General features: G+C 53.8%; 2 protein-coding genes across 2 annotated transcripts in view; both read left to right on the top strand.

Moving 5' to 3' along the window:
* Positions 1-2,187: 2,187 nt before the first annotated feature.
* LOC101015644 lies at positions 2,188-5,043 on the top strand. Its single transcript, XM_021932025.2, has 2 exons — positions 2,188-3,639; positions 3,882-5,043. The coding sequence occupies exons 1-2, from the start codon at positions 3,123-3,125 to the stop codon at positions 3,974-3,976; spliced, it is 612 nt and encodes a 203-aa protein (XP_021787717.2). The 5' UTR covers positions 2,188-3,122; the 3' UTR covers positions 3,977-5,043.
* Positions 5,044-6,015: 972 nt separating this feature from the next.
* SMYD3 (SET and MYND domain containing 3) overlaps positions 6,016-11,329 on the top strand; it is a 758,734-nt gene continuing 753,420 nt past the window's right edge. Inside the window, exon 1 of the mRNA XM_017953214.3 lies at positions 6,016-6,293. Coding sequence (XP_017808703.3) covers positions 6,130-6,293 — 164 coding nt within the window. The 5' untranslated portion in view covers positions 6,016-6,129. The remainder of the gene's footprint in view (positions 6,294-11,329) is intronic.

Here is an 11,329-nt window from a genome sequence, read left to right as displayed (position 1 = left end):
CTGACCCCACTTCCAGGAGACAACCAGGAAGCCCAGCACCCACCCCGTTCTTTCTTTCTGCTCTCTGTCGTGGCCTCAAAGTCAGGCTTGCCCTCCCGGCATCCTGGCCCAGGAGGCCTCCTGGAGCACCTCCAGCCAGGCTCCAGGGGATGTTCCCACCCCTCCTCCCCAGGGCCAAGGCCACATGGTGGGGTCACCAGATGGGAGGGTGGGAGGCCTTGGGGCTCAGGGGCCTCTGCAGCTGCCCAGTTCTTCCAGCCGACAGCTCCACATCTTGGGAGCAGGCTCTGATTTCATGATGGGCTGGGGTCTTCTCAGATTCTACAGCCCAAATAGCACGAGGCCCCAGGGGCTCCAGGACCACCAGGACCATGTGGTACCCTAGTCATACCCCAAGACCATGAGGCACCCCGTGAGTTTATGGTCCCCTCGGCTCTTTCCCAGAGGCCCTGCATCCCGTAGGGCTGGCAGAGTGGGGGGCTGGAGACCCCTGTGGGGCTGATGAGAGGCTGAGTCCCAGCCAGGCCCTGACCTGGGATGTGGGGGTTCTCTATGCGTTGGAGTTGGGTTTCCTCCCCTGCCCTGGAGGACACGGAGGCACAGGCACTGGGGCCCAGCTCCTGCAGAGCAAGGCCAAGGGCAGTATGTCCACCGGGAGTGTGGGAAGGGGAAGGTGTTGTGGGGAGCCCTGGACACCACCCTTTGTTCTGCACTTGGGGAAGGGTCTTCAGAGGACCCTGGAAGAGGGAGGTTTGGTTTTTAGGTAAGCCCAGGGGGCCCTGAGCACTTCTGTTCCTCCCATCGCGACAAAGAAGGGCCATGTGCGCAGGGTTCCTCATTAGGCTGGCTTCTCCAGAGCTTCATGGATGGGGTAAGGAGGCCCGGGGAGACCCTGGTTCAGGGAACTTCCTCACCCTGCAGTGCCCTACTCCCCGAGCCCAGGGGTCCGGCTTACCCCCAGCCCACAGAAGGCACAGACGGGGCCCTGTAGGACACACAAGCAAGGCCCCCTGCCCAAGAGGGGTCATCCCACGGCAGAGGCTGGGGCTCAGGCCCCGCCTCATGGGAAGGCTGGGGCAGCACCCAGCCTGGGAGAGCTTGGAAGCCTCAAGCCCTGGGGAGGACCCTCTCTCCAGAAGCCACATCCCACTGAAATGAGTGCCCCCCATGAGGAGCTGCAAGACCTTGTCTGACCAAGCCTCCTGGAGGGGTCAGATGACCCTCATGGGGAGCGTCACTGACTCTGGGGATTGAAGTCCCGGTGGGCCCAGCTCAAGCCACCAGCCCCCAGCCTTGAAGGGCCGGGTCCTCCCGTGCCTGCTGTCCCCATAGATCTCTCTCAGGCTCAGCCTGCACCTGTGGGACGTGTATTTGCTAGAAGGGGAACAGGTGTTGACGCCGATGGCATGCACTGCCTTTAAGGTTCAGAGGAGTAAGTCCATGTGTGTCCAGTGAGACCTGGAGAGCACTGCAGTCAGACTCTGACTGGCCTGAGGGCAGCTTCCTCACACTGTCCCCATGATCCTCTGCTCTGGCCCAGGGGGAGGTCTGGCCAGGTGGGCTGGGCAGGGCACAGTGACACCAAGCCCACCTCCTACATGTTCCAGATGAAAGTCGGGAGTGTAGTGAGCACTTCCCTGCCCAGGCCAAACCCCAGCCACAGCCTCCTTTGCACATCTGGATTCCTGGGGTGGCCATAAGAGGATCTGGCACCGCCCAGTGGGAGATGGTTGAGGTGGCAATGAGGTATGGGCTCTGATCCCTTCCAGGGAACTGTCCTGGCCTGGTGCCCGCCCTGTCCCTAGAGGGCCTCATGAAGACATCCAGGTTTGGCCCATGGGCACATTTTCGGGGCCGGTTCTCCCATACCTAGGCCTAGGTGAAGTTGCAGTTCTCAGGCACCATTGGGCCTCTACGAGGAAACTAACAAGGAAGCATGGGGACCTGCCACCCCCAGGTGGGCTTTCATACCAGGTCCCCTTCTGAGTCACCCTCTGGGGAGTCAATAGTGGGGGAGTGCCCCGGACCCCCAAGCCCACTACCTGGGTCTTCCTCTTGCACCTTTTCTTCCTCCTCTTCCTCCTGGACTCTAAGGACGTACAATAGGCCCCCCGGTCCTCAGGGCAGGAGCTCAGTGCATGTGCACTGGACATGCTGTGCACACAGGAGGGGATGTGGGCAAGACCTCTCCAACAAGCCCCCTCCCACTTTCCATGGTGTCCCACCCCACCCCCCACGGGGCCCTTAATGGCACTGGAGGAGCCAGACCCATTTGTGGGACCCCCCTGCCCCTCCCTGCAAGCACTGACAGCCTCAGAGAACAGCATAGGTCCCTCACTCCTGAACACCCCTCCCAGGGTGCCAGGACAACAAGGCTTGAGCCAGGGAGACAAGGGAATCAGTGTCCCTGACCCTCAGAGCATTCAGGGCAAGGGCACAGGTGGGACCCCTGGCCAGAGCCAGAGCCAAGAGTTCAGCCAGGTGTGGGAATGGTCTGTCCTGGCATGGACCGGGCAGCCCAGGAGGGCAGAGGGGGCCCCGTATCTGGGCCCTCTTATCCACTGTGGAGACAGGTCCCCATGTGAGGTGGCAAGGGGGCTGGGTGACAGCCAAGGCCCCTCCCACCTGAGTTCTGACAGGGGATCGGATCCCAGGCCCAACAGCCCTGGGATGAGGGCATTGGGCAGGAAGCCCCCAGCCAGCCTGAAGCCTGGGGGCGGTCCCAGGAGCCACCTGCTGTGTCCCGACAGCTTCCCCACCGCAGGCGACACACACCCCTCCCTCCAGAATCAGCAGCCTGCAGGTGTGTCCTCAGTGTCAGACCTCAGGGGCCGCACAGAGACCCTGCGGACTCCAGAGACCCAGGCAGGTGGGGCCCGGCCCAGAAAGGACTCTTTGGGCCCACAGTGGGTGCTGTCTGACCACATGTTTTTCTTTCAGCCAAACCCAAGCAAGTGTTCTCGGCACCCAGGCCTGTGCTGGTTTCATATGAGAGGAAAGCCCTGTGCAAGGGGGATGGGCACGCCCCTCTCTGCCCACCAGCCTGGTTCCAGCGGCCCATTTGGTCCACTTTCCTGCCATGGGTTCCTCGTCCTGTCACACCCTGTCCTGGTGGGGCTTCCATGTGGCCCAGGGGCATGAGGGGGCTTCTGGGGAGCCCAGGGCAGCAGGCTACTCTCTGGGGGCACCCAGGATTTATGGTGTGCCCAGCCTGGCCTAGGCTCAGGGAGGACCTCGGGGTTCCTGGAGGTACCTGCAGCGGAACTCCCTGCTCCGACTCCCAGTGGACTTGGATGTGGGGGGCCCTTGGTTCCTTTATAATTTCAAACCGAGCTGCTGGGCTCATGTCCTTTCTGAATGTGTCCTGGACAGCCCCGGGACCATGGGGCAGGCTTAGCCCAGGAAGCTCATGGGGACCCCGATATCAGGCCCTGCCCAGGCCCATCAGGACTAAGAGGGAAGTTGGGAGATGCCCCCACTGCAGCATGGGCACCTGCATCTGGCCCCCTTGGTGGCGAGTGACTGGCTTGCCTAGAAGGAACCAGGGTGGCACTGCAACAGCTGCCCTGCAGCCCCAGACACCTTGGAAAATGCTGTTCAATGAGGAAGCTGGTCCCGTCAAGGCCATGAGAGAAAAAGGTGAGCATGGCATCCCCGCAGCCCAGCCAGCCAGCACCATGCCCTGGGTCCTCGATCCCAACCTGTGGGACAGTGTCCCCCTCCCAGGGCACAATTCCTAGGCCAAGAGGGGCCTGGTCTAGACCCCAGCCCTGGAAAGAGCGGGGAACCAGGGATGTGGCGGGCTCCCAGCTGCAGTCAGCATGGCCATGCAGGGGACCCTGGCACTGCGGAGCTCTGCACTGTCACAATTCACCTTGCAGAGGCTGGCGAGATCCCGAAGCCTCGCAGCAACTGTGGCAGCCACAGCAGGCGCCACCACCATGTGCCTTCCAGCTGCCAGTGCAGGGTTTCCTGACAGCAGGGTGCCCTGCAGCCCTCTCCTCGGTGGCTCAGACGCTGAAGGTATCCGTGGTTCATGTTTCCAGTGCTCCCACCAAAGAGAATTACTACGCAGGATGCTCTTGTCCTGAGGTGAGCAAAACGGCACGCTGTGTGGATGCAGCTGGCGTCTTTACCGGCCACCATGCTTGCTGGATGGGCCCACGGAGCAAGTGGCCTTGAGACAGGCATGGGAATGGAAGAGGCTCAGCATCCTGCACGTGCCCTTACTGAGGCTCACCAGGCTGACACCATCGCTCGTCTGTGGACGAGACACTTGGTCTCGTGCCAATCCCGGGGTTGGCACCATTTCCCAGGAGGACCAGCTGGCCACCTGCTGGCAGGTTAATCACACTGCGGAGGGGGCTGAGATTGGCTTTCACTGCACCGAGCCACAATGTGGACATGGACGTGCCATGGACACCCCATTCCCAGCTGGGGATGTGCAGCACTGCGTTCCCACCTCGGGGCCTTAACTCTGCCACCTCTACTTGGAATGTTCTCAGTTCCCTCCAGGCTTCTAGAAGCATCTGGGCCAGAGCTCATGGCTGGATAAGCACCCGAGGTCCCACAACCCAAACAAGCTTCCCATCCTCATTTTACTTTTTGTCAAACTTATGAAAATTTATTAAGATATGACTTACATCCCTGGTAAGTGCACTGCTCAAAAGATATTCACACACCAGCCCCTAGATCACAAAGCCAACCACGCCCAGCCCCTCCCAGCACCCCCAGCCCTGAAACCAGTGTTCTGACTTCTGAGGGCACCATGAGCCTTCCTTTTGTACTTTACACTCATGGAAGCATAACCACCTTCATGTTTTAAAATAAATGTTTACTTTTGAAATAATTTTAGATACACAGAAAAATTGAAAGGTACTATAGTTACTCCTACACTTTCCATCCAGCTGCCTTAATAACGACATTTTGCATTACCATGGCACATTTGTCCAAACTAAGAAATTTAGGCCAGGTGAGCCAGGCGCGGTGGCTCACGCCTGTAATCTCAGCACTTTGGGAGGCCGAGGCGGGCGGATCACGAGGGTAGATCGAGACCATCCTGGTTAACACGGTGAAACCTCGTCTCTACTAAAAATACAAAAATTAGCCGGTGTGGTGGCAGGCGCCTGTAGTCCCAGCTACTTGGGAGGCTGAGGCAGGAGAATCACTTGAACCCGGGAGGCAGAGGTTGCAGTGAGCCAAGATTGTGCCACTGCACTCCAGCCTGGGTGACAGAGACTCCGTCTCAAAAAACAAAACAAAACAAAACACAACCCAAAAAACAAAAAAGAAATTTAGGCTGGGTGTGGTGGCTCACACCTGTAATCCCAGCAATTCGAGAGGTCGAGGCAGGAGGTTCAGGTTCACTTGAGGCCAGGAGATTGTGATTCTCTGGGCAACATAGGTAGACCCTGTCTCTGGAGGAAAGTAAAAAAAATTAGCCAGGCATGGTGGCGTGTGCCTATAGTTCCGTCTAGTCAGGAGGCCGAGGCGGGAGGATTGCACACACACGCCTGTAGTCCCAGCTACTAGGGAGGCTGAGGCAGGAGAATCGCTTGAACCCGGAGGTCGGAGGTTGCAGTGAGTCGAGATCTCGCCACTGCACTCCAGCCTGAGCGACAAAGCAAGGCTCCGTCCCAGAACCAAAAAAAGTTACGATGTAAAGTACTAGTTGTGATGTCACGATGCCTGCAACTTTGAAATAGTTTAACGACAATACATGCATACATAGCTACAGGTGGGGAGAGAGCAACCAGCAGAAATGGCAAAGTGCTGGGCTGTCTGATTGAGGCGGAGGAATACAGGTGTTCATTGCACTGTTTTCAACTGTTCCGTATGCGTTAAAATTATCATAATACAATGTTAGAGGGAAAAAAAACCCGCCTTTCTTCTGCGCAGGCGCCGTGGGCACGAGCCGCACGCGGAGCCTTACGACTCCCTTGCGGTCCCACACACGCCGCTCCAGCCATCCCTCCAGACTCCATCTGCGCATGCTCATGCCCCATCGCGCCCGCCCCGCCCCTCGGGCGTACGTGGGCGCGCAGGGCGCAGGCGCGCGGGTCCCGGCAGCCCGTGAGACGCCAGCGGCTGGACGCGGGCAGCCGTCTGAGGTGCCGGAGCTGCGGGAGGATGGAGCCGCTGAAGGTGGAAAAGTTCGCCACCGCCAACAGGGGAAACGGGCTGCGCGCCGTGACCGCGCTGCGCCCCGGAGAGCTGCTCTTCCGCTCGGATCCCTTGGCGTACACGGTGTGCAAGGGGAGTCGTGGCGTTGTCTGCGACCGCTGCCTCCTCGGGTGCGTATGGGGCGCCCTCGCCCACCTGAGTCGCGAGCTGTGTGGGCTGCTGGGGGCGTCGGGCGGGCGGCGGCCGCGGGACTCCTGCTGGATGGGGCTGCACGGGCAGCTTGGCGGGGCTGCCCCTGACGCGCGTGTGCCCGGGGGCGGGTCGCGGCTGACAGGCCCCGCCCGGACACCCCCCTCGGTTGCCGCAGCGGGGCTGGGGAGGGGGCCCGGCTCAGCCACTGCCCCCCAGCCTGGGCTGCGGTGGAAATGGGAAAGCCGTTGGGCAGACTTGAGGGGGAAGCGTTGTGCCGGGTAATTTTGCTGGGAAACCAAAAGTCGGCGTCCTGTGCGACAAGCGTCCTTGGTGCGGCTGTGGAAATCACAAGTGGCGGGCGTGGGGTGGGTGGGAGCCGGGATGTGTATGAATCAGGTTCCCCTGCAGAGGCCCCGCCGGTGAAGCGTCAGGCTTGCAGGAGGTGGAAGAGTCTTGATGTTTACCGTGCACCTCTGTGGTCTGGGTTCTGGGAGGCCTGGGGATACGAAGATGAACGGGACCTCCTTAAGGAGCCGATGAAGTGACAGAGATAATTGCAGTGTACCAGAAGGGCTGAAATAGAGGGGCAATTAATGTGCGGTGAGAGCATCAGACACGGGCCCCCGTGTGCTGTGCCGTTTAATGGCTGTGCAGGCGTGTCTCTTAACCACCTTTCTAGATGCAGGGATTCACGTGAAAGTGTTTTGGAAGCCTGGACGCACTGTGCCGGTGTAAAGTGCTATGTGAAAGCAATTTATGGAAATGTGTAACATACATACATAGTCATGGGAATTGCATTCAGTCAACAAATACTATTGAGCTTCTGTGTGCGAGGAAGAAGAGTTCTGTTTTGAGACGAGTACAATGATTTTGTGCATGGCCGCTTTTCAGACCTGCCAGTCTGAGATTTAGGTGGGTGGAGGTGGGACGGTAAGTGCAAAACTCGTATCTGTAATTTGACCGTTGTTCTTACTTTGTTCTCATTGATTCATAATTCAGGAATATGACTTTGCATTTTAAAGCTACCAAATAATAATTTTGTCTGTTGCTTTCTGAAGTAATGATAACAGCGAAAACATCTGTTTGGGAGAGAGAGCAGCACCTTGAAGTTTTTGTAAACTGTGTGGTTGAAAACAATTCATTCCTTTCAAGATAGTTCTTGGAACAGAAAAGTTTTGGAATGAATAAATGGTGACAAATTGGCAATTCAATCATTAGAGCTGCACTTGAGTCCTGTGACACACGGAATTGTGCATTTCCAAAATAAACTACACAAACCCTTTGTGGGCGGGATGCTTGTTAATTTACTATACTATTTCATTAGTCTCATTCATTTTTCCTGTTTGCAGTAACTGTGGGGATTTAAGCAAAAAAGGAATTTCATGAAAGAGTACTGGGGGAGTTCTCAGTGTTGCTTTAAAGTCTGCCGAGAGTTGACTGGACATGGGCCGGAACCAAGTCAGGATTGCACTGCGAAAGTAGTTGGGACTGGGGTCTGGGGAGTATATCACTTCTGTCGCCTGATAATACTGGATTCTGCAGTATGCACCGCGAACACCATGGACACTGAACCCTGGTGCTGCTGCTGCTGCTGCTCCTTGGGAATCTGGCTGTTGCTGGAGAGTTATTCTCTCAACCATTCTTCTTTGTGGTACTAGCTTTTATTCAAAGTCCTCAGTGAGTGTTTTGGATTGGCTAAACTTAGGTCACTGCCTGCAGCCTAGCTGCAAGGGAGGTTGAGTAGGTATTTAGCCTTTTTGGCTTTTGAGATAGAAGGCAGGCTCGCTCTACTTCCCACCCATAGTTATCCAGTGGGGAAATCAGCACACATAAACATAGAAAAAGGGATATAAGTAAATGCTAAGCATCTAAACAAAACAAGCTAAACAGATTCTTCATAATGACTAACAAATACTTGTTAGTATTTTACACAGACACAAAATATTTGCACTTATTTTGGATTGCCAGGACACACAGTTCACTTATGTTGTGGTAATTAGTTGCTCTGTTTGAACACTCCCATTTTAGTGGTTATAGTGTCCCGAAGAGCCTGGTTGGGAATCACTACAACCTGAAAATAGTGTCAGGGAAGTGTTGGTGCATTGTTTGATGTAGTTTTCTGCCACTGTTGCATGCCTGTCCTTAAGGGATAAGTTTCCGTATTACTTATCATCTTGTAAGTAAAATTTGTTTCTTTTTATTCACTGTCCATTGTGAAGTCTTTGAGAATAGTGTGTCTTTCAATTTGTGTAGCTCCAGTGTCTAACATAGTAAGCCCTTAGTTTTAGTATGAATGTGTGGCAGAATTTTCCTCCTAACTGTCCCTGTCCTTCTGCCGCCTTCCATCTGAATTAAGTATGGAATGAAAATGTTAGTTTGTAGCAATTAACAGTTACATGGGAAAGGAAAAATCATAATAGAATTAAAAAGACAGATATTGATAACTACAGTCATGCACTGCATAACGACATTTTGGTCAATGAAAGACCACATACATGACAGCGGCCCTGTATGGTTATATCTTTTTTTTTTTTTTTTTTTTTTTGAGACAGAGTCTCACTCTGTCACCCAGGCTGGAGTGCAGTGGCTGGATCTCAGCTCACTGCAAGCTCCGCCTCCTGGGTTCACGCCATTCTCCTGCCTCAGCCTCCCAAGTAGCTGGGACTATAGGCACCTGCCACCTGGCCCGGCTAGTTTTTGCTTTTTTTTTTTTTAGTAGAGACGGGGTTTCACCGTGTTAGCCAGGATGGTCTCGATCTCCTGACCTTGTGATCCACCCATCTCGGCCTCCCAAAGTGCTGGGATTATAGGCTTGAGCCACCGCGCCCGGCCAATTATATCATTTTTTAACTGTACCTTTTCTGTGTTTGGATACGTTTAGGTACACAAATACTTACCATTGTCTTACAGTTACCTACAGTATGCAGTACAGTAACATGCGGTGCAGGTTTATAGCCTCTGCGCAGTAGGCAGTACAGACAATACCTGCTAGCCTAGGTGTGTAGCAGGCTGTACACTCTGGGTTTATGTGAGGATACGCCATGATGTTCCCACAACAATGAAATCACCTAATGATGTCCTTAAGGGATGTACAACTCTACTTCCTTAGGCTCCAGAAATAATGGTTACCAAGTTTTACATGAGTTCCTTTGGTCTAGAGCTGTTTTGATTAGTAGCTTTAGTTCTGTGTACTTGTTTTTCTTAATGGAGAAAGGTGAACCTGCTTCAAGGCTTATCTTACCTTTTTCTTCTCATTAAGGAATGGCTTCTGGTTTTTCATGTTGTGCCTGGAAAAGAAAATGAAGTATGTAAGTTGTAGAAAGAGTAAATGGCAATGAAATTATAACCTAAAATCACTTTTTTTTTTTTAAGATGGAGTTTTGCTCTTGTTGCCCTGACTGGAGTGCAGTGGTGCGATCTTGGCTCATTGCAACCTCCGCTTCCCAGGTTCAAGCGATTCTCCTGCCTCAGCCTCCTGAATAGCTGGGATTACAGGCATGTGTCACCACGCCAGGCTAAGTTTTTTGTATTTTTAGTAGAGATGGGGTTTCACCACATTAGTCAGGCTGGTCTCAAACTCCTGACCTCAAGTGATCTACCCGCCTCAGCCTCCCAAAGTGCTGGGATTACACGCGTGAGCCACTGTCCCCGGCCTGAAATCACTTATATTGTCCTTCTGCCATTGCATGCATTTTTTTTTTTTTTTTTTTTTTTTTTTTGAGACGGAGTCTGGCTCTGTCACCCAGGCTGGAGTGCAGTGGCCGGATCTCAGCTCACTGCAAGCTCCGCCTCCCGGGTTCATGCCATTCTCCTGCCTCAGCCTCCCGAGTAGCTGGGACTACAGGCGCCTGCCACCTCGCCCGGCTAAGTTTTTGTATTTTTAGTAGAGACGGGGTTTCACTGTGTGAGCCAGGATGGTCTCGATCTCCTGACCTCGTGATCCCCCGTCTCGGCCTCCCAAAGTGCTGGGATTACAGGCTTGAGCCACCGCGCCCGGCCTGCATGCATTTTTAATTTGACGGAGATAGAAGAGGTTGATTGACAATTGAGTATGGGTTATGTGTATTTCCTGTTTGCTTTGGTCAGTGTAGCACATAAAATTCCATTGTTATGGTTTTATTTGTAAACCTTCTCACTCCCTAGTGTAGTGCTCTAAGTCTAATCTTCTTTATATCCCCAGGGCCTAGCACATGGGAGATGTTAATCATTCAAGGGTTAATATTTTGGGGAACTTTAAGTAGCTGTATGTTTGTTTTTGTTTTTCTCAAGTTCCAAGTTGCCTGCAGCTTCCATATCAAGAGTTACTTCTGGCAAACTCTAATGATAGTTTCTCCGGTAGGGTAAAGAGAATAGCTCATCCTGCATTAAGGCTGAGATGAGGCTTAGTGCCTCCCAGGAGGAAGGAGGATGACTTGGAAGTAGACGTGTCATCCCTTTCAGTCCTGGTGGATTGTGAGAAGCAGGGGGACAGAGGTAGGGAAAACAGATTGTGAGAAATATGTGTTCTGATCTTTCTTGGCTGGCTAAAGTTCTAGGGTTAGGGTGGGGATGTTAAATGGGTTGAGGGGACAGTCAACAGTGGAAGGCCTTTTGCTCTGCTCCTTATGTGGAATCTTGAGAGGAGATGTTATGCAGGTTAGTGATAGGCCGACACGGGCCTATAGCACAGCAGTGGTGGAAGGAAGTGGCTAGATAGTTGAGTTTGTGGTAACAGGGGATTCTGAAATGCTCTCATACCACTTTGAAGGAGGTGGAGGAGCTTATTGGCATGGTGGAACTGCTGGCATCATGACAAAAAACTGTGTGACTATAGACTGGAGGTCAGGATCACAGACTCCAGGGATGAGAGCCAGCATGACATCCTAAAAGATGAGATGGGACCAGTTCAGCCATAGGACCTGATTACCTCCTTGCAGCAGAGACCAGTGAGGATCCAGAGAAACAACCCAGATCCAAGGTCTTCTTGCCACTATTTCTTCTAGGATGTCCTATAAGACCTTGGAGGGAAACCTAC

The sequence above is a fragment of the Papio anubis genome, chromosome 1 (genome assembly GCF_008728515.1).
Source record: "Papio anubis isolate 15944 chromosome 1, Panubis1.0, whole genome shotgun sequence".
Classification (NCBI taxonomy): domain Eukaryota; kingdom Metazoa; phylum Chordata; class Mammalia; order Primates; family Cercopithecidae; genus Papio; species Papio anubis.
Note: the sequence above shows the minus strand (reverse complement) of the source record. Positions and strands in the feature narration are given on the sequence as shown.

Excerpts from the sequence above, each read along its gene's own strand:
- LOC101015644 (XM_021932025.2), top strand. The coding sequence starts at position 3,123 with ATGTGGCCCAGGGGCATGAGGGGGCTTCTGGGGAGCCCAGGGCAGCAG. Across the intron at positions 3,640-3,881 it reads CAAGGCCATGAGAGAAAAAG|AGGCTGGCGAGATCCCGAAG; the intron begins GTGAGCATGGCA and ends TTCACCTTGCAG.